At 41.3% G+C, this 22,486-nt stretch overlaps 2 protein-coding genes across 6 annotated transcripts; one reads left to right on the plus strand and one right to left on the minus strand.

Annotated features, from left to right (window-relative positions):
- Positions 1–21: 21 nt before the first annotated feature.
- Positions 22–17,941, minus strand: MYO19 (myosin XIX). Its single transcript, XM_084493589.1, has 24 exons — positions 17,703–17,941; positions 15,713–15,857; positions 14,796–14,944; positions 14,447–14,560; positions 13,550–13,682; positions 13,257–13,326; positions 12,790–12,892; positions 12,489–12,585; positions 11,910–11,986; positions 11,426–11,516; positions 11,053–11,224; positions 10,692–10,765; positions 10,475–10,596; positions 8,941–9,054; positions 8,368–8,544; positions 7,357–7,503; positions 6,770–6,877; positions 5,857–5,927; positions 5,350–5,459; positions 3,292–3,455; positions 2,673–2,802; positions 2,401–2,486; positions 1,751–2,056; positions 22–824 (listed from the first exon to the last, which is right to left on the minus strand). The coding sequence occupies exons 1-24, from the start codon at positions 17,712–17,714 to the stop codon at positions 696–698; spliced, it is 2,901 nt and encodes a 966-aa protein (XP_084349715.1). The 5' UTR covers positions 17,715–17,941; the 3' UTR covers positions 22–695.
- Positions 4,221–20,105, plus strand: PIGW (phosphatidylinositol glycan anchor biosynthesis class W). Of its 5 annotated transcripts, XM_084493595.1 has the most exons (5): positions 4,920–5,016; positions 8,096–8,254; positions 12,507–12,603; positions 17,124–17,472; positions 18,377–20,105. In XM_084493595.1, the coding sequence occupies exon 5, from the start codon at positions 18,391–18,393 to the stop codon at positions 19,909–19,911; it is 1,521 nt and encodes a 506-aa protein (XP_084349721.1). In that variant the 5' UTR covers positions 4,920–5,016; positions 8,096–8,254; positions 12,507–12,603; positions 17,124–17,472; positions 18,377–18,390; the 3' UTR covers positions 19,912–20,105. The 5 variants fall into 5 exon arrangements, with proteins under 5 accessions (XP_084349719.1, XP_084349721.1, XP_084349723.1 ...); XM_084493593.1 differs by lacking the exon at positions 8,096–8,254 and having other exon boundaries at positions 4,221–5,016; XM_084493597.1 differs by lacking the exons at positions 4,920–5,016; positions 8,096–8,254; positions 12,507–12,603; positions 17,124–17,472 and adding an exon at positions 18,038–18,161 and having other exon boundaries at positions 18,377–18,922; positions 19,562–20,105.
- The last annotated feature ends 2,381 nt before the right edge of the window (positions 20,106–22,486 follow it).

Here is a 22,486-nt window from a genome sequence, read left to right on the forward strand (position 1 = left end):
TGTTATGGATAGTCAGGCACCTTCACAAGATACTTAACAGTTTTATTTAAAAGTGGCCTACACAGAAGAGCTGAATGTTTTCAAGACCCACGTACACAACAAAAAGATGGTATTGGCACCCCTAAGGAGAACTTTGGCCCCTCAGCTATGGCTAAGTAGTGCTAGAAACACATGGCACTTGTGAGATTATGCATATTTTGGTCCTACAGATAAAAAGCAAACAGTCCAGTGTTGCTTTTCCCTGAGATGTCTGCCTGTAGTGTTACAGCTGACTGCTACTTCCTCAGTCACAGGTTTCTGAATGTTTGCGATCAGTCTGACTAGCTGTGCCTCCCAACGAGAATGCAGCACACATCAGAAAGGTTTGCCTTTTTTGCTATCTCATTACCAGCCTCTTGCTTTGCCCCTGTAGTGCCAGAAGAGTTCTGTTCAAGTATATACTGTTTAAAGCACTTGATCTAGTTTAATTATGTTGAGTGTTCTCATAGTGCTATTTCCTCTAATATGTGCGTATGTGGGAGGAGGAATATCCCCCATGTGTTCTGAATTTGTAGTATATTATATTATATATACAATGCATCACTATAGAAAGCTCTGAGGTAGCAGCAGATATGGACGTTGAGTAATTTGAAAGCAGCAACCTGCAGCAGTCCTTCCCGGAACGAAAAGGTTCAGTATGTGCAGATGGCCAAAACTTAGGTTGGAAGGAGTCCTTTTCTGTCCAATAAAATCTGGTTAAATCCAGTGATAGAATAGGCAGCTGTATGGGGACTGACATTTGCGTAATGCAGGGGAGACTTCTTACAGTGAAACTTGACAGAGCCCTAGAAAGAAAAGAGGTGGAGGTCAGTTGATACTTTGCAGGGTTAAGAGCTAGTTTGGCTATTCAGACTGATTACTGCCATAGTACACAAAGTACACGAGCAGCTGTTAAATATGACTAAGGGTAGAGGGGGACCTGCAGGGGTATCCTACAAACTGATTTGATCAGTGATTACTGTGAAGAGTATCAATACCACAACTTGCACTGAAGGTAGCTTAAACTCTCAAGATCTGAGTATTTAGTTGGTACTACGTCTTCCTACTTAGAGTAATTGTGACCATGCACAAGTTATACTCTTGCAAGCATGATTTTAGGCAAGCTCAAAAATCTAACAAACAGGGACAAGTTGATCTCTAAATGGAGTGCAACCTCACAGAGAAGCTGGTGTGGGCTGTGGCTTGCTTCTAGTAAATGGTTTTTGATTCTGTCCTGCACGTGAGTAGGAGTTGAAGTACTGGAGGGTTGTTCCCTGCCTTCTGCCCCGAAAACCCTCCATCCTAATTAGTCTGCGTGCAGTCATCTGCATGGTGATGTTAATATAGAATTACTGGGATAGGCAGTGCCTTTCTCCATATGGGCACATTTTCTTGCTGTGTTTTCTTGTACCAATTTAGTCTCCCTAAGCAGAAAAAAATACATAGAACATAACAGCAGAGCCCGCATTTGAATCCTTTCCTGTCTGTTTCTGAAGCAGAGCTTTGTTCTGTTTATTCCTATGACAGATTAACAAGCACTTTCATGCTTAGGTCTCTTTTTGGTCGTGTGTCTAGCTTGACCTGTTGATATCAGCATCATGCTTGCATATCTAACCCAGTGGACAAGGGAAGACCAGAGCCTGACAGCAGACTTCATGCCCATACTGTTACAGGATCCTGAACTCACGAGACCTTAGGTGTGCTGCTGACTTGAGGGTGTGAGGTACATTACCTGTGGGAGAGCTCTAACGGAAGTAATGCCACAGCCAAGGAAGCTGCTTTCTGTCTTGTAGCAGTCGCTCTCCTGAAGTACTTTCAAGCATGCCAGCAGGGACAGGTCTCTCCGGAGTCCCGCTATGGTAACAGGCGCAGCAGCCAGGACGAGGCCAAGAGGCCAGAACTGAATTACTGCACGTAGGGGCCAGGTTGTTTCCAAAGAGCAAAGTGATTTGGCTGATGTTGTAGTGCCAGGAACTGAGAACAGTGGTTTTTCTTCACCCTCATCCAGTTCTGCTGCTGCCAAAGCAGCCATTTCTGCCTGATAAAAAGACACAGAACAGTATTGCTAAACAAGATTTTCCAGCATCTTGAACAAAACTTAAAACTGCAAAGCTAAGAGCCTAAAAAATAGGCCATCATAAAGGATAGGACACCTTTTGGGATGCTTTCCCATTTTATAAAGATAATTAGGAATAAGTTTATTCTGCAGTCTCTAGCTGCCACCCTGCAAGCATTCATCATCTACACTTCAGCTTGAGAAGAGTTTCTGGAGAATTGTCAGTATTGGTTTTGTACAGTTACTTGACAGCGGTAGATTATTTCTCTAACAGTACAAAGCCTCAGTCACTCAATTTTAATGCTTCCCTGCACCAACGTACTTACTCTCCATTTCCTCCAGCGATGCTTAATAACATTAGCAGCCCTGCGCATCCTTTGGAAGCGATTCTTGGCTAACCAGGAACGAATAGCTGAAAATTTAATTAAAAGAAATGTGAGTACAAAGAATCTCAGCTTCTGTTGCACACAGTGTAAGAGAGAAGTCACTTAAGCTTTCTCCATGCTCACTTAGCATATCCATTCTTCCTCTTTAAGTACCCAGTGTAGCTGAAATGTTACTTGCTGCATTATGCCCAGCCACACCCTCATCAAGTTACCTGCTTGGATGAGGGTTGCAGACCTTCTCTCCTTCTCAAGTTTCTTCTCTTTAAATCTTCTCCAGCAACACTGAATGCAAAATGCTTTCTCGTTCAACACCTCTGCTCGTTTAGCTTCAAGTTGCTCTAGCTGCAATGGGGATACAAGCCTGCAGTTAATAGTCAGGGACAGATGTTCTTAACCCTTCTACAATCATTTGTTATTCGCTGGAAACCTACACGCACATTTCAGTGTCCCAAGACTGCTTACATTTTTGAAGTGACAGCGTGTCATTAATGCTTTTTAGATATATATAAATTAAAACGAAAAGTGTAAGTATCTGAGGGAGGAAAAAAGAGTATTGTGGGGGGAAAAAGCAGAAGCTCCCAAAGTCACAGTAGCAGCTGGCTTAAAACTAGCTCCACCGAATGGGGGTTCTTTTATGGCTATACCCTTTAGTGTGCAAGCTTTCCAGAAGTGCTTTCTCTGCTTTTGTCAAAAAGAATTTGCTTAGACCTGTAAGAGTAGCCAAGTGTGTGAGCTGAAGCCAGGGAAAGCCGTAACTGAAACTGAGAGGACGCTTGCAGCACTAGGTCTGAGTTCACTCCAGAACTGTTATCCAAGAAATAACATGCTTACCACAGAATTAGCCATAAATACTTTGGTTTTGCCGCAGTACACCGAAGTGTTATCTGATCTCTTCCCTGGTGGCTCAGCAGCAGTTTGTCCCGTAACAACATTCTGAAGTATCTCAAAAATGACAGAACATGATGCTTTGTCATCATCTGTCACTGCAGTCTTGCCTGCAAATGGAGCATTGAAGAGAAGGTATTACAAAACTTGTAAATCAAGAGCAACTAACTGTCCTTATACTGACACTTGGCCACTTAGGGGGTATGCACCTACAACAGGAGTGGAGGAGGTGATGGCTGAGATATTCTAGTTCTAGCTATAAGGGAAACAATGCAACAGCACAGATTTTGCCATATGGTAACAAGTAGAAAGGCAGCTCAGTGTGTTTAAACTAGGATGTAGTTTGGGTGCTAAGGTGTTGTCTTGTTGCCTCCATTGCAGCCTGTTCAGACTAGCACAGATAATGATACTTTGGGCAGATCTAGACAATTAAACAAATTTGGGGAGGACTCAGCTGTTCTTACATTGTTTAAAGTATACTACCTGGAAATGTTAGAAAGCAACAGCGATGCAATTGAGAATGGATTTGAGCAGCTAAGAAAATCTGATGAAATAACCAAAACCCCAAGCTATTAGTAACAAAGAGCAAAAAGCAAGGTGTTAGACTGATGGTGTTAATGTACTGCATGATGCAGGAATAGAAAACAAATTCTACACAATTCTACAGCTTTTAATAGGGTATCAGAAGCAGCTAAAGGAATCAGGGTCACACACTAAGCAGGAATTTATTGCAGCAGTAAGAGGTTATTATAACTGTTTCTAGGACTTTTTTTTTTATTTTTATTTTTTTTATTTTTACATTATGAGACAAACATGTTAGCCAGATTAACCTATTTGGAAATAGAGGTAGACTTAATTCAGACCTGTCCTTGAAAGAGATTGTGTTGCTCAAGGCAATGCTGCATGAGTATTCTGCATGCCCAATGCCGGAACTTGATGGTCTCTGTATCTTTCCATCCTGGACACTATTTGCTTTTCTGCTGTACTTATTTCTAAGGAGATGAGAGCATTTTAAGGTACTGAAAACAAATATAAACAATTCTTGCTTACAGGAAGACATCTGGTGACTATGAGGCTAGGGTTAGGCTGATAAGGGAACCAAAAGCTTATCCATATGTTTAGGAAATTGTTTTATTTTGTTTGCACTTTATAACCTGCTGAAGATAAAAAAGGAGTAGTAACCTATCACAATGAGGCATTTCAACTAATGGGTTTCTAATTGATGGAGAAAGATATGGTGAGTAAGTAATTTTCCAGCCTGTACTTCATTACTTCATTCTATTTCAGCAAGGTTAACAGATTTCCAACCATTTTACTTAGCTGAAATAGGCTGGTACTTACTGATCTTGTTTTCTACGTTTGCTGGTTACTGAGCAGACCCCAGAAAATGGGATTAATCTGGGAGAGGGAAGGGGTTTGCAGTAACTTGCAAGATTAAATGTAACTACCTGATGAGCTCCTTCTTTGAGTGACACGTACCAAAGACATTACCTGGTAGACTGGATTATGTTTTTTAAAGTCCATCCTCTTGTTTAGAAAAAAGAATTGCATATAGAAGTTTGCAAAAGGCAGAAGAAGCAGCAGAATCCAAGTAAGCTAGAAGGTCAGTGTGTTTGGCAAGAAGACAAGGTGGGGAAAAAAAAAGGAAGGAGAAGGAATATAAGCAAAAAGGTAAGTGGTTTTCAAGTTTACTTAAGAGACAGCTCTAAATCAAATTAAACTGGGGGCAAACCCAAACACCATCATAACTAATTTTTCTATCGAAGAGGTACACAGAAAAACAGCAGTAAGATGAAAGATTTGCTGTCTTAAAAAGAGCATGATATATATATATGCATTAGGCAAATTAGAAATTGAAGTCAATGTAGATAAATTAGGAAAATATTTTCAGAATAATGGTCTTGCTAAGTGCTGAATATAGTAATTGCATCTGATGTATGTAATAGCAACTTGGTGCAGTGATAATTTTATTTTACAGCAGAGGGATTTTCTAAGGAAATGTACCTTTTTTCTTGGCAGTATGATAGTTGCTTTTACCACACACACTGTTTTTATTGTACCCACGTGATCTTCTCAGTATTTCATAGCGTTCAGTGAAACTTTCAAAAGAGATCCTGATAGACAAAAATAGGGTAAATTCTAGGCAAGTATCATTTATTTACTATCTGGTAAATAACCTATCCTTTGAGGGGAAAGAATTGCAGAATGGCTTCAAAATTGCAGCTCATAGACTGCAAATAAAGTGATGCCTGTGTAGTCACCAACACGAAAGAAACTATAAACTTGCTGAAGAAATTCAGGAGGCTGTCTTTTGCCCAGTAATATACAATTATTTTTGCTTGTAACAAAAACTGGGCAAGAATTATGCTTGTTTATGATAACAGCAAGCCTCACCCTATTGATGCTAAGCTGTCAATAACATGAATAAATATACTTCTGAAATAAATAATATACTGCTAATTGCTATAGAAATTGATTATGCAAGACATTGCCCAAGAAGTTTGGACTTACCTAATAGGGAAGCCTGCTGCACTGATGGTGATGGCTTCAACTATTCCACACGCCTGAAGCTGGCTGAGAACCTGAGACATAAATTGAGTTGGTTTAGGTAGGCAAACACTGTCTTGTTCTTTGTGGAAGCTGCAGTGAAGTGTGCATGGGATGTGCTCAACCCAAGCCACATTCAGCTCAGCTACTGTGTGCCTGGCATGCCTCACCACACTGCCAGTCAGGGAACAAATGGAGAGGGTGGAAAAGGTGATTATATGGCTGCTGAGTTACTGCGCTGTATAACAGCCAGAGCAGGGACAAGGCAGTGCTGATATGGAGGGAAAGTCCACTCTTGCCTTTTCTTGTGGTATCCACATACCCTGCATTGACCAAATGCAACAGAACATGGAAACCCAATGTTGATATTTTAACACTAGCATGCGATCAGCAAATTCTCAGTGTGTTTAAAATAAATGCAGCACTGCCTCAGCTGTTTATTTTCCCATCAGAGAAGGTTCTCTAGTTATAGCTTTAGCATCTGCCGTTCTTTTCCCAAAGACATGCTTGTCAGTTGATCTCATCTAACTTGGCAGCCCTCCCAGACCAGACACCAGAAGAAGCAAGCAAACTTTTATTGTGAGTATGCGCTGTGAGGATATCTGTGTGACCTGGGCAGCCAACAGCCAGATCACCCTTATCTACCTTGCAGACTGCAAAGGCAGCATTCTAAATGACCAACGAGCACTTTGGTAAGAGAATTTCTCACAGAGCAACAAGTAAGTTGAATCTGAACAAGCTGCTGAGCTTACTGGTGCCATTTCAGAGGCACTATCAATGATTCTGAAAGGACATTTATCTTGGAAGTTGCAAAGGAGAAAAAGCTCTTTTGAAATGTACCATTTAAAAAAAAAAAAAAAGGCTTTTGAAGAATTACCTCTTCTCTTTTAAAAGTCAGTGCCTTGCAGTCAGCATTAGGCTTGATGCATCGGATGTAATGTGGTTTGGTGCTATTCAAAATTTGCATGAGATTTTCAAGTGAGCCCTGCAGAAAACAAATACAGGTATAATTAGGGATTCCTCCTCCATAGGTAGTTTTGCTAATCACAGTTCTATAAAAAACAAACATTTTTTTGCAAGAATGGCTCTACAGACTTAGTATTAGCAGAGCTGTTCTTTAAGGACATTTTGAGCAAAAATTCTACTCTATGGATGCTTTTAAAAATTGTTGATAGTAAATTCAGAAAGTTTCCAAAACTGTACCAGGGACAGCAATTGAAGCTAACCCATCAAGAAGAACAAGTAGGAAGAAGCCTAATAAAGGCAGATGCCCAACTGTTAAAGGAAAAGCTAGGACTGGAGTGACTTAAAACTCTAAACCCAGAGAATATCAGAAGCCTGACACTACTTCAGTTTTACAGCCATCTCATTTAATAACATTTACTGATCTTGGTTCCAACTATATTGCTTTCTCATCTAGTTATTAAGACAGCAGTAGAAAGTAGAAACTTGAATAGAATGTACCTTGAACTTCGACACCACCGTAATAACAGCTGCTCTATTCTGGGTTCTGACATTATTTTGGTTTGTTTCTGTCACAGGAAATAGTTTTTGGAGCAAAGGGTCCTTAGAATTCTGCAAAACATGGATGAGTTCTGGTGGAATGGGGTCCTGCAAACACAAACATGACTCATTAGCATTTGGCCTTATGCAGAAAGCTTTGAAGATTTCAAAAAATTCCACATAAATAAACGGAATAGTATTTCGGATGCCAAGTGTGACTTAACCACAGCTGTAGTTTCAAATCTGACTACATGCATTCATTCATAGTCAGATCTGAGAACAGAAAATAGTTTGGCAAAACATCTAGCAAATCTAGTCAAATGTATGACTGCTCCTAATGTTTTTCTTTTTATACAACTTAAGTGAGCTAGAAATCCAAGGACTAGTTTAATCCCAATTGCACAGTCTGCAACAAATATTAGAAAGTCTTCCTTTTAAATGAGTTGCTATTTTTTTCCATCACCATAGTATCATTTGCTGTAATTTCTGATTATGAAAAAACTGTTACGGGACTACAGTTTTAGTAGTCTACAGACTATTTCTTTTGTGCTGTGATGGCACAACAAGGCCAAAATTTGAGTTTCGGTGACATCCATGCTCTTGTTTCTCATAAACTTATCTGATTTTTTTATGAGGCTAAGTGCTATATTTATGGCTATATAAATGCCCTGATGCCATTAACACTTCTGCATTGTCTCAGGAACAGAAGAAGCACTGATTTGGTAATACGTGATCCACTTAATCTTCAGCTGAAAGGTCTGTTAAAAAAGATTTTACTTGTGCCCGTGACCATTCACTGAAAAGCAGACCAAGGACATTATCCAATTCTACAGGGCCTGAATGGTTTATTCGGAGTGAGGTGAGCAAATTCAGTAAACGTTGCTGAATATACACGTTAGTGATGTTTTAATTTAAAATTTGTTTTGGCCTACAAGGTTTTATTTTTAAACAGCTGATTCTGAAAACATCTACCTTGTTTTTCTCCACCATTGCTTCCAGCTGATAGCAGACTTCGCCAGCATAATGTGAAATAATGAAGTTAGGCTTCTTGCTAAATTTGTCTCGACTTAAACATTGATTATCAGACAAGGCTTTCTCAATCCGAGTTTGAAACAGGTCAGGGTTAGAGGATCTATTCAAACGGCATTCCTGCATAACAGACAAGACAAAATTGCAGCATTTTGTATTAGTCAAAACCAGCTGTCCTTAATAATTAAAAGCTAAAACTTTAAATTAAAATCATAGCCATTTTACTTTTAGAATTGCTCTTGGTATGTAAGCCCTGAAATACTGTGGGGAAAAAAGATGTAATTGAGGCTTCATGTTTGAATCAAAACATCCTGGATCAGTGGGAAAAAAAAAAATCTGAATAGGACAGAGAAATGTCATGATTGTAATGAGCATGTAGTTTCAAAAGGTAAGTTCTGCAGAAATTTTGTAGCTGGCAAGTTTCATACTAATTTAGCATTCATGTTTTCTGTGGTGGCTTGAGACAGAAGGCAGGCAACTAGGCCAGAAGCACTAGGAGTGTAGGTGTGCACTTACCTCATTCAGCAAAGAAAAAATGCTGAGAGGATTGCCCTCGATCAGATCAAGGCAGTTCTGGTTGTCCTGGTAGTTTATGAAAGACCACTGTAGGCCTTCAGCTGCATATTCTTCCTGAAGTAAGAGAGAAACTGGCTGTTGTGCAGCAGAGGGCACTAGAGCTCAAATAACTGCACCGTTTTTTTCACAGTTTGATGCAGTTACTGTTTAACAAGTTAATCACAGACTCATCCTAGTTATTCAAAGACCAGTTCATGTTCGGTGGAAATCTTAAGGGAAAAAAAAAAAAAGCTGAGGATATTTTACCCCAAGTAGCTTTTGATTATGTAGCAGCAGCTCCTATTGGAACAGTTTATTTCATTATTTGGGAAATTTAGATTTATTAGTGAGACCTGAAAAGCTGCTTTACAAAGTAAACAGAGGCCAAGACACTAAGACAAATAGACACTAAGCCTCTCCTGGCTGTACTGACTGGTTTTTCCCTTGAAGTGCAAGGAATACACAGAATTCCTTAGACTGGGACACAGCCCTAAACCTGCCATTGTGTGCCAGACTTCACTAACTTGGCTCAATTTAAATAAAGCCTGATCCAAAAGGAAATGGAAAAAGGTATCAGTTGAGGCAGTTTGTACAATATTTACGCCAAATTATGGAACAAACTGTCAGGAGTGCTTAACAAGCAGAAGCCCTGGACAGTTATTTTAAAAGTCTCCTGCCAAGAGCTTGCTCAGCATAGCCACTAATGGCATTCAGATGGTTTGGGACACAGCCAGATCAAGAGAGGTAAGAGGGCAGGCAGGCATTGGCAGGAGTGCTACAAACAGAGGTCGTGAATTAGTTTCAAGGCAAGTAACCGTGTGCTTGAACTTGGTTTCCATCTTCACTGACCATTAACCCCTGGCATACTAACGAAGGTAGGTGGGGGGGAAAAAAGAAAAAGCATATGAAAGCACAAATTATGGGCAAAGAGGTGCTATTGTCCTCAATAAATTGATATAACTATGCTGTGAGGCAGAAGGTGCCATCATGTTGGTGCCATTAAGAAAAGTTTCCCAGATTCCAGTTAATGGCAAAGATCATTGGGGTAATGCATGTGTAATGTGGAGGAATTCAACCAGGACAGGAGTACATCTATTAGAGAAGCACTCCAGGTCTGGCAGGGGCTTTGTAGCTCTCAGAGCACTCAGATGAGAACTTGAATTAGCAGTGCATGCCCAGTTAGATAAGTGACTGTAATGTATTTAGCATGGAACAGATACCTTCTCTGTTGTGAAAGACAAGTCTTGTACTTTCTCATTGAAGAAAAAAAGCTGATGTGCAATGTTTTTGACCTTAAAGGCACTGGCATGACAACTGGGTTTATGGAGCTGTTCTCCCGTGGCAGAAGGCTTCCACAAGGTACCACGTACCAGTGATGTTCAGATTACAAGATTCTGTTGGGTTCTCTGTGCTGGCACTAAGTCCAGGTCTAGAAACTTTATACTTAGTGAATGGTTATGATGCTGTTTGACGTTTGCTCTTAGTGGAATGTTACCTGTTGTGCTTTCAGATAGTGTGCTACGAAGTGCTGCTGCAGTTTCTCATTGGCATAGTTAATACAAAGCTGTTCCAAGTTGTTTTCAGGAAAGGCTTCAAAACCGTAAACATCCAACAAACCTAGGAAGAATATGGTGAGCTAGTGCATTTTGGTCTAGGAGTAGGTTGAAGGACTTATGGTTAAACTCAGTTAAACCAGGGATGAATAACCATACCTATGAAGCTGGTCCATGCTGATGTATCTGCATAAATGCTTTCGTTGATGACCGAAACAAGCCATTCAAACAATCTGCAGACAATGACAACTGGATTAGTTGGAAAAGAGCTTGCTTTTCTTACTGATCCAGCAAGAAAGTTATGACACGCTGCCTGGCTGATGTTAAACAGCAGTTCTCTGACAATCTATTAGATACTGCAGCTATGTCAGTATCTGTGACTGAATCAAGGGCGTCTCAGGAGGGAAAGGCAGAGTTATACTACTGTTGTGTCCAAGCAAAAGCCAGAGAAAGTAAGTCTCCTTGGCCTCCCTGTTCCCTCACAAAAATTAAATGGATTGGCACAGCAGCGTGGCCTTACTTAGCGTAGATCACTTTGGCGAGGCAGTCTCTCCTAGTCTCACATTCTGCTCTAGAGCATGGCTTCTTGAAGACTTGCTGTTGTTTTCCAGCAGTTATTGTTCGAATTCGTAATGATTCCAGTAGCTCCTCAACCGGTATCTTCAGCAAGTCCCCAGTGATCTTCACAAAATCTTATTCAGGCAAAAAAAATGTTGGAAGATTATCTGGAGTGTCAAATGAATGCAGCCCCTTTAAAGTTATGGAAGGTCTAGAGGTGATACCACAAAATGGCACTTCTGTGAACTCACTAACTTAAATGTGGGATTTTGGATCTTTTTTACCCAAACCCAGAAGAAGGTACTCTGTAGAGTACGGCATGCTTGTTGCCTCACCTTTGATTTTGTCTTCTAGTTCACAAGGCTGAGATTCATCCAATGGGTTAGAAAATTGAATATTCCCGAGATGGAGAAGGCCTGACAACACCTGCAATATAATCAAGCACTGAGTTTTCTAAAACACAGCTCTTCCTCCAAGGCAGCATCCTCTTAGCCTTGCCCTTGGCATATGAACAGGGCGAGTCAAAACATTTCTACACACAAAAAAAGCAAGTAGATTCCAAGCTTCTACAGTAATTTCTAGTGCTGCGCTACTGAAGGAAATCTAAAGCTCACAGGTGCAGGCTTTTACTTAAAAACTAATATTTGGTTATGCAACATCACGTGTAGCTGCAGGCTCGCCAGGTGATATTGCTGCATCTAATACCAAACAACCCATGCTCTGGACACTGATACAGATTTACTTCTGTAGAAATCCCACACTAAAAAGACATTCCAAACATCAGTGTCAGCCTCGTGGTGACCATGCATTGTACCTGACCTTGAAAATATTGTTCTGCGTGGAGCGGTCAATGCCCAAGTGAAACATTGCATCCCTGGTCACCTCGAAGCAGTCCTCTGAAAAGCCAAACAGGTGTTATTCAAAAGGAAGCCATGCATGCAGGCATGCAGAACACTCTCCACCACGTCCAGTTTAGCTGGAATTGTCAGAGGAGATCAAGAAAGCCAGACACTCTTTAGGTAAATCCCAGAGGACGATCTGGAGAACCAAGTCACTGGCTTAGTACCAACTCTGTGGGGCTTGGAAGTTAGGCAGCAGGTTGCTGAAGCACATCCAAAGATGAGACAGTTTCTAAACATAACCACAGAGTGATGCAAATTTGCGAGGCCAGAAACCACTATTTCAAGTCAGGTGAAAACCATTGACAGTGCAAACTAGAACATAAAACCAAATCACATTAATGCTGGTGGCTTTGCAAAATGTCTGTTGAGGCCAGACCAGGAGCTTGTTGGCTGATCAACCTGGGTCATGGGATTTAATGGGACAGATGCATTTTCATCTGCCTTCCTTCAAAGTTACAGCTGTTATTAAGGGCCAGTCTGTGGAATTGATCTTTACCATCTAAATTTCTTTCAGAGTTTGGCAGCCAGCGGTAGTCAGCCCCTTCTGGAAGGTTCCATTCCAGCCTCTCCTCTGCAGTGGCACCTTTTGTGATCTGGAGACAGAAAACAAGGTAATGACCGGATTCTGCCTTTGGTATTTACATCTCACAGACAAGGAAGAATAAGGGACTGGGGATATGATTTAATATGGAAGCATGGCAGACAGGTGAACTGTTTGGAAGTTGGCACTGTGCTAAATCTGGTGATTTCATACCCACTGTTTGTCAGAAATATCTAGCAAAGTTCACTGAACACACCTGATAAAAAATATGAAAGTTTCTCTCATTGGGGGCCTGATAGGCAACTCTTGTCTTCTCCAAAAGGAAAGTCTGAATGGAGGCACTGCTCAGATGGTGGAATCTAGAGGCAAAGAGGGGGAAAAAAAAGAAGCAAAGATTTTAACAAAGTTCCCTCACCATTTGATAAATGTTCTGTTGTCACAATACAGACTGACTAGGAATGCCCTGCAGTCCACCTTCAGTTTTGTGCAAGTTTAATATAATAGTTTATTCAGAGTTCTTAAATGAATCTCTGTTTTTCCATTTCTCTTTTAGATATCAGGACGAGTGCTAGCAGAAAACAAAAAAGAAATAATAATATAAACTGCCAGTAAATCAAAATATTTATAAAGACATTGAATATTCTCTGGCAGACTTTAGAGATAGGTTTGTAAAAATTTAAAGAAAGAAGACAGTAGATAAGCTTTTAAAATAGTAATTATTACCTGTCTAACTGAAGCTGGATATATTTTCCAAAACGGCTACTGTTATTATTCCGCAGGGTACATGCATTTCCTGTGAAATTACCAGTGACACATACAGCATAATCAGAGTGGTTTTACTCTTCTGTGCAGGGCATATAGACATTAAGGGGGATTTCTATACAGTTCCAGTATTTGAAGAGTTTGTCTTTTAAGGAGACAAATGAGAGGTAGCTTAGACTTGTATATTAACAAAGAAAATGCCCACCGTGGCCACTACTTGTCTTTGCTGTTAAAAAAAAAAAAGCTACTTTTACCAAATGCTTCCATGACGGGGTTGGAATCCAACACTCTCTTCTCTATCCTTTCCACAGTTTCATTGTCTTTTGGGGAAGTAACTGAAGCAGCAACAGAAGCATAAAATTTCATAAGGCAGCGAGATGTCCAGGTCTGCAAGAGACAGACTTGACAGTAGGCCTTTGTTTTTACTGTCATTAGTTATGTCAGTGAGTGAAACAGTGCTAGCTTCCAAAAACACAGCTGGCGGTGATGCTGGAGAGTAACTATGTCAGGTTTATAGCTCTAGTTCAGCAGAAACTTTCTGTGCATATCCTTATGTGCAACAGACACACTTAAATCCTATTGAAGTGCTTTGCTGAACAGCAGTTTTACTGAGATGTAACCATCTGGAAGCTCAGCTAGAATTAATAGCTAGTACCTTAACATGAATTGAATGTGAATGGACTTTGAGTCATTAACATTCAGCAAATCGTTTTGTTCTCAGGTTTAAAAATATCCTCAGTTATTTTGCAGAATAGGAATGGATCATTACAGAAGGGCTTAGGATAGAATCTGAAGTTTCCTACCTCTTTTAAGTCGTTATATAGGGTTTGCTGAGATAATAGCTTCCTAACAGACTACGCTGAGACTTTAACTCAGGTGCGATTCCTATCAAATGATTCAAATATAGCCCTTCCAGAAGTGACAGATGTTACCTAGAGAGTAGTTATATTAAGTCTATTTGATTGCAGCGATCACTTAATGCTTTATGCATATTTCAAGAGAATCTTGCTAGAGCAGACTGGCTACATGCTCTTGTCAGAAATTTTTTTTCTTCTTCTTTGCTTGCTCACTGAAATACTTTGCACTACAAATCACTACCAAATTTCAAAGCATAAAAACAATGTCAGGACAATAGAAAAAAATCTCCTTACCTTCCCAGCACCACTTTCTCCACTAACAATTATAGACTGGTTTATGGGGTCTATCTGGCTTTGAACATTTCTGTAGGTTTGTTCAGCCACTGCAAAGATGTGAGGTTTTAAATCCTGGCAGTAAAACAGAATATTCATGTTTAAGAGAACAGTAATTACACAGTTCTACAGCAATGGGCAGCAAAGGTCTTCACACATTTATCTGAAAATAGTACTGCTCTTTTAGTAGAACTCGTATTTCAGTAGAAATGGGTTTTATCCTTTAGAATTATTTTGCTCATGTAGAGATTTTGAAGAACTTGAAATCTGGGTTCTGCAGGAGGACAATTATTTCAAACATAAGGATTACCTGGGGGCGAACTGCAACATGGTACTCTCTCATAAGCTCGGGTGAATAGAGGCAGGAGATAGGCTGAAATGGGTTTAAAGCCACCAGGCTGCAGCCAGCATTTGTATAAAACAAGTTTACAGTATATCTTGCTTGAAGACATTTCAGAACTGAAAGATACACCTTCTATTAGTGTCTTTTGAAAAGTATATTCAACTCTTCCTGTTCTTATTTGTAACAAAAATCTTCAGAAATGTTATCTATTATGTTTAACAGAGAATGAGAAGGTGATCGAGAAAGATCTGTAGAAATAATATAAATAAAAATGCCTTAAAAGTTGCCCTTGTTTTTAAAAAGTTTAAGGGATGTTAACTCTTCGATTAATTAAATCCTGTGCTTTTATGAGGTTTTGCACCGTAAGTCCTAGAAAGCAGAGCTGTTCATTTGCAGAACAGATAGAGGCAATAATTCCCCATCTACCCTAGGAGCAGGTCTTAGCTTGTCTCAACAGGGCTTTTAAAAGTCAAATGAGAAATTTACTTTTCAAAACTAATTTCATGGGCATGTTTTGAATCTAAGTCAGAGCCTTGTTTTCTGATAAGTTCACATAAACCACAACTGCAATCACAAGGTCATCCAAGAGTCCTTCAACAGCATGAAGTCTCAACCACAACCCCATGCCACCTGAAGCAACAACACAAACATGAGTTCTGCAGGCAGAACTTGCTGAGAGATCGGTATGGCTTAACTACAACAACAGTATTGAAAAAGAAAAATTCAACCAAGTCAAACATGACTCAGTTAATTTTAATAGGCTTTGGATATTTAACTACTGTGTTCAGGATAATATGAACGTGGCGAGAACGCTAATGATAGGTATTGGCAGACACCAGGGAAAGTGACTCCTCAGGAGATGCCGCTCCTGGCTGGCTGCTTACCTGTTGTCATTGTCACTGGATTAACTTTTGTTAGGTCATCAAAAAGATGCAGCTTCTCTTCATCACTGAGAAAAGCTCTAACCTCTTCTTCAAATGATTCACTGAGGTCATTTGGGATGATGGAATCTTCTTTTTGGCCATTTACCTAGAGAGGATGTTAGGTCAGCACCAGTCCAAGGCAGAATACAGCTGGACTTTCACCTCATCCCCCACAGGTTATAGCTCTTCTACTGCTTCCATATAACAGAAGTTCACGGTCACCAAGAATCATAAGTTAGTATATTTGAGCTCCTGTTCCTCCCAGTTTGAAAGCAATATCCTCCCCCTGCATCAATGCTTCCCATGGTGTAGTCTGTTTTTAGAAAGTGTTATCTGGCATATGAGAGCTGGCAGGCTGACAATGCTGTTTGTAGGTTGAATTCATTGCTGGCAACTCTGGCTGTAAGCAAAGGCACTCGGAAAGAACGTGCCCTTAATCTCACACTATCCAGCACTAGCAAGTGTCCGGGTCATTCAGCACAAATACACTTGTACAGTGTTTTTAATGGTGTATTTCTAAGCCCATGAATGTCATGCATTCAATGCAAGCACTGCCTTGGTCAGAGGGAAGCAGGAAGGACTAGCTGCAGAGGTGAAGGCAGAGCTAAAAGCTACAGCGGTCTAACACAACAGCAGTTTTCCTGGGAGAGACCTTCATTTGTACAGCAGAGATTGAGAGCCCCAAGACTGAAGTTGCAGAGTGCATGCACTGCAGCCAGAGGAGAGAAACAGTAGCATTTTAAGAGGTGAAGACTATTAGTTGAAGATTTGACCCCTTTGAATCACTGAAAGTATTTAAATCTTAGCCTCTGGGCTCCTGTGTCCTTGACAGAATTACTTGGAAGGACACATTTGCTGCTGAAACGTAATGGAAAACTTAGACAGAAGAGATTTCAGGTCCTGCTTGTTATTTTTGGGCTAGAAGGGAAAAGACACCAGTCCTGGTTTTTACATTCTGGATATTCCTTTACTGTTCCCCTTCTCCTTGACAGAAGCTCCTTCAAAGTAACCCTACTCATTTGTATTTAATAGCATAACTATGCAATTCTTTACAAGTTAACCAAGTTAATGAACAGTATCACATTGTTTATGCACAAAAAGTGCTAAATTCAGTTAGCAGCATTCTCACTACATGAGCTAAGCTCATTAACAAAAAGGAAAATATACCACCAAACCTCATTAACACATTTCTAAAAAAAAAAAGCAAGAATAACATACTCATTTAGGAGCATTATTATCTTTTGCAGACAGCATAAGATATTAATTTCCAGTAACATAAAATTTTACGTATCAAGGAAAAAAAATGCTTAGCAACGTAGTTAAGCTTTGCTATCAAAGTGATTTCTGTTGTTCTCCTCTGAATGAACATTAGAAGCTTGCAGCTTTCACGGAGAACAGACACAGCTATGAAATACCCCATGGACAAGATGCGTTTCTGCCAATTGCCCATTCTTCCTCTGCCTTCTCACGTGCTCGCTGTATTATTCTGGCACCAAACAAGTTCTTAAGGAGCCTATCGTGACGCTGATATTGCAAGACCTGAGAAGGAGCTGCTTTCTGCTCACCTCCACCCTTTTGCTCAACATCGTTCGAGAAGAAATGGTGATTGCTTAGCCAGAAGAAAAACAGTTTTTGAAAACGTGGCTTGTGACAGCTCCACTGCACAGCTCACGCGTTGGTTCATTCTGCTGAAGAGCTTCCCTTCAGGATATATGCTTCCTGTAAGTATTAATGCTTGCCCCATTAATGCTAATGGCATACCAAAAATCTCATCTTGGTGTCAGCAACACAGCTCAAACCCACACGGTTAATACATCCAGCCGAGCTCCTGAACTAGGAGTGAATAAGCGTTAGCAGTTACCTAATCTTAACTTGGCCGGAAACAAGCCAGCATTCCTATTCCTGCAGTAAAAAATTAATTAGCCAACACAATTCCTGGTTTCCTCGTTACCTGCTTGGGCATCTCGGCTCCTACAGCGCGGCGCTGCGGCTGTGCCCGCCCAGCCCTCGGGAAGGCGGCGGCGTTGGGATGCGGGGGCCTCGGCTCTGGGGTCCCTCACCCGAATCCCCCCGAGGAGCCCTGAAATAAAGCGGAGGGGTTGGCACGGGGCGGCTGCGGGCGGTGCTCTGCGGGGATTTACTCATTGCCCCGGCTGCCCGGAGCGGCTCTGACGGGGAAGGGAAGGGAAGGGGCTGCTCACCGGGGCCGAGGGCAGCCGGGGCGGCGGGAGGAAGGGCGGCAGGACGAGGAGGAGGAGGACGAGGAGGAGGAGGAGGAGGAGCCGCGGCGGGGCTGCCCCGTGGCGAATCGGGCGCTGCGGATCGGCAGCTGCCGCCCAGCGCCGAAAGTGCGGCCGCGGAGCGCGGCCCGGGTTTACCTCAGCGGGAGGAAGGGGCGCGGGGAGCTGAGGTGGGGGCTGGGAAGGGCACCCCCCGTCCCTTCCCTTCCCTTCCCTTCCCTTCCCTTCCCTTCCCTTCCCTTCCCTTCCCTTCCCTTCCCTTCCCTTCCCTTCCCTTCCCTTCCCTTCCCTTCCCTTCCCTTCCCTTCCCTTCCCTTCCCTTCCCTTCCCTTCCCTTCCCTTCCCTTCCCTTCCCTCACTGACTATTTCATGCTTCTGATTCCAGCACAGGGAAGAAGGATGTCACAAAAACAGCTGAAAGAAGCCTTTATCAGTAACCTGAACGGAACGAGCTTGCTGGAAGTTTCGCTGGGCTTGCCTCTAGCTCCGCTCTGCCTGCTTTGCAGAGGGCTCCTCTTGATTTTGTACTACCTGCACAATGGGAAGCCTCTAAGGTCAAGGACATGCAGCCTGCTGCTGGACTTCGCTGTGCTGGTATCTCCTCTCCTGTTCTCCTGCACAGTCCTGTCTCCAATCATCTTTTTTCCGCCAAGCATCATTGCAGCCATCTGTGCAGGAATATTTTCTAAAATATACAGCCAAAGAAAACACGATACCCGAGCGCCTTTCAGGCAAATTGTAAAAGACTTCCAGAGGACGTACTTGGATTCAGAATACATTCCAGCAATAACAGCGTTACGTGTTTATGTCAACGTGCTGACATCGATCGGTATTTTAGCAGTGGATTTCCCGCAGTTCCCACGGCGATATGCCAAAGCTGAGACCTATGGAACTGGAGTTATGGATTTGGGGGTTGGAGCTTTCATTTTCGGTAATGCTCTTGTTTGTCCTGAAGTTAGACAAAAGTCGTATGTGACGCAAGCAAAATTTTCCCATCTGGCCAAGCAGTTTTTTTCCATCTGGCCATTGATTTTCCTTGGCGTTGGACGACTCCTTAGTGTTAAATCTATCGAGTATCAGGAACATACTTCAGAGTATGGAGTGCATTGGAATTTTTTCTTTACCTTAGCATTTGTGAGGCTTGCAGCATCTCTACTTTTAGCCATAATTCCAGCAAATAAATCTTGGATTGTGGCTGTGAATCTCGCTGTACTTTATCAGCTTATTCTTAACATTACCTCTCTGAAGACATTTGTCTTGCACGGCAGCGACGGCAAAGACACTAGGGTTGGCTTTTTCAATGCCAACAGGGAAGGCCTGCTCTCTCTCTTTGGATATCTAGCCATATACATGGCAAGTGTGCAAGTAGGGCTCTATCTGAAGAAGCACAGAAACTCAGTCAAGGACTGGATGGAAGCAGTCTGTTCCTTACTGCTGACCGTCCTCGTGCTCTTCGTGCTTCTTCACCTGTCACAAGCACACACAGACCCCGTGTCCCGCCGCATGGCCAATCTGTCATACTGCATATGGGTCGTTGCTCACTGCCTGACTTTCTTTGTCTTCTTCCTAGTGACTGATCTCGTGCTGCTGTTCACAAAGCTTCTCGTGAAGGGCTCCAGTGTGCCCTCCTGCTGGAGTGTTGCAAAGCTCCCTAACGCCAGTAAAAAGGATGAAACGGAGGCTGTGCCTGTCAGAAGGGAAAGTGAGCTGTTGCACGCTTGCCTGATTAGTGCTGTTAATAAAAATCAGCTACTGTTTTTCTTACTTGCAAATGTTGTGACTGGTATTGTGAATATAATGATAGATACGATCCACAGCACGACTGCACTTACATTATGTATTCTGCATTTATATATGTTTTTTAACTGTTTAATTATGTATATATTGCATGCCAAAAATATAGTATTAAAATTCTGGTGATTCCACCCTGTCTTAAGGGGACTAGCTAAACTTTTTTATTTAAAATTAAATTTAAAACTGTATTTTAATGATATGTAAATACAATATTTTATAACTTTGTAGCATAGCTTTTTATGACAGTTTTAAATCATTATTTATATGTATTTATTTATTTTTAGGTTTTGTTTTACCAAATTATACAATTGGTACTGTTACCTGTTGCAGATGTTGCCCATTTTCCTGAAAACTTGGTTTCTGAGATCGTTTGCTGAATACTTACACTGTTTCTATAAACATATATGCAGAAGAGTAATGTTACGGCTAGTGAACTGTGGGTTCAAGAGGGATGTTTATATCCAAGTGCTGGTAAGATTAGATAACACTGTGTAGAGGAGAAGCCAGATGAAAAGTAGGAAAATGAGTACTTATATATAGACAGACTTAGCTGTGTCAAGAGCTAGCTAGTTCAGGCCCTTGCATAAATAATAGATAAGAATAATTCTTTATATAAAATCTATTGGATGAGTGTTTTGGCTCCAGTCCTGCAAGGATTTATGCATATGCTTGACTTTGATGGCAGTAATTGTATGTGGAATGTTAATCATAGACCGAAATCTAAATTAGCCTTTGAATTAAAGCTAAATTTTATTTTCATCCTCAGTGATGAATAAAAATGACGACCCTATCTAAATACGATGCTCTGAATGATAAAGCTCCGCTGCCGATGAATTCATAGAGCAGCTGGTGGAATTTGTGGTGCAGATAATAAGAGCTGCACAGCCTTTTATAAGAAAATACAAAGAACCCAAACCAATTCACCCCCAACCTGCATCCCAACATGTGACAGCTCATCTTTAGCAACACGGTAGAATATGGTCTTCAACTCTACTTTAGAGTACTCAAGGCTCATATATTTGTCTATAAAATTGTTTTAAACAGTAGCTGATTTAATACTGTATTTTGACAGCCGAGCTGTCTTCTAGTGGGAACATTCTGTATGAATTCTTATTAGCAAACAGTGTCAAATGGAAAGAAGCATGATGCAGGGGGGCAGGATACCAGCAGAGCATTGGTAGGAGAGGTGCTCAGTTTCTCCATCTATCACAGTCTTCCCATAAGCTCAGAGTAGAACACCCTTTTTGTTCACTTTCCTAACTGTGACAGTTCTTCCTGACCTCATTAAGTTGTTGAGAAGAGAAACACATTTAAAGATCATGAGGAATTCAAGAATGGGAGATAGAAATACTTCAGAAGCGGAATACAAACTCTAGTTGATGATGGATGTCTAATGTCAGTGGAGTTACAGGAGTGCATATGGGCCATATTTCAATTTTTTCCTTGTCTGTTGAATGCAATGAATCATAAAACCTAGGGAGATTAAGCCTCTAAATCAGATCCCTGAAGGCAGACATGTGGAATATTCTTGAATTTATGGGGTTCTCTCAGGCTTTGGTCAACGGAAAGATGATGACTGAAGGTTATATACTGTGGACATGCTGAGTTTATGCTTGTTTACTTCCATGTTCTAGCCAGATAGTCTTCAGAATTAAAGAAAATCAGCCTGTATCGTACTAGTTGCAGTTACTACAGCAGGCAGATGCCGTTAGTAGGCAACCCTGTCTTACAAACAATTATCATAGTTTGTAGCAGAGTTTCCTGGTAACTGTTTTTCTGGTAATTTATTTGAAAACAATTCCTAGCCTTGCCTAGGGAAGAAAGGCTTCCATCGCAAACTGAATGGCAGTAATCATTTGTGCAAAACTACTCATGGATATTAATTTTTGAACTGTTTGAAGCACAAGACCTGCAACGAGTTCTACCTGCGAGCACAAGTCTCCCAGCGTGATTCAGAATTAAGGCGTTAATTGGGTGTGACAAAGCCGAGTTGTGTCTGGACAAGCAGCAAACTCTCTAGACGCCAACTCCATTTCACGAAGCAAAAATTCCGTGGGAGGTTTGCTGTGTCTGTGCAGAGCCCTGCGAGCTGCGTGCAGGCAGCGGGCTGGTTGCAGGACTGGAGCTGTGGTTGTAGCAGCGCTGGCGAGCCGAGGGGCCCGTAGCACATGAGTAAAGCATGAGAACAGCGCAGCACGGCGTGGCGGTCTCCCACTTTTAAAGCTGTCTGAAGTCAGTTGCTCACCACTGAATTAATGAAGGACAATTAATTCCCATTACTTATTGTCAATAACCAACGTGGCAAATTCTGCCCTGAAGCAACCGGCAGTTATTAATTCTGAATGTTTAGGCTATGAATAGATACAGATAATTAACCATGCTTCTGCAAGAACCACGAAATGCAAGCAAGCCATCTTTGGTCACAGAATCTGTACAAGAAAGGCACTGTATCGGCTCAAAAAGATGCAAGAGAAGTTAGCACCGTGATATGCTGGAGACACTTTTTGTGTGTGCACCTCAGTGCCTGCTAGCTCAGTGGCTGGCAGGGACAAGGGCACTACATTTCATTTCACAGTTGGGTGTGTTTAGATGAGTAAACTCTCAGAGATCTACAGATATATGTGAAAATAAATCAAAATATGTTATATAATTAGTGAAAGTTGAATATATTTCAACTAGTAAGGCTAAAATGGTTGAACTA

Source organism: Aythya ferina, assembly GCF_964211825.1.
Source record: "Aythya ferina genome assembly, chromosome: 19".
Lineage (NCBI taxonomy): Eukaryota > Metazoa > Chordata > Aves > Anseriformes > Anatidae > Aythya > Aythya ferina.

Bases quoted from the DNA above. Each gene is read 5' to 3' on its own strand.
- MYO19 (XM_084493589.1), bottom strand. The intron at 14,561-14,795 runs GTAATCCTTATG...TTTTACTGCCAG, and splicing joins ATGTTGCAGTTCGCCCCCAG to GATTTAAAACCTCACATCTT. The intron at 2,487-2,672 runs GTAACTTGATGA...TTAAATTTTCAG, and splicing joins TGCAACCCTCATCCAAGCAG to CTATTCGTTCCTGGTTAGCC.
- PIGW (XM_084493593.1), top strand. From the start codon at position 18,391: ATGTCACAAAAACAGCTGAAAGAAGCCTTTATCAGTAACCTGAACGGA.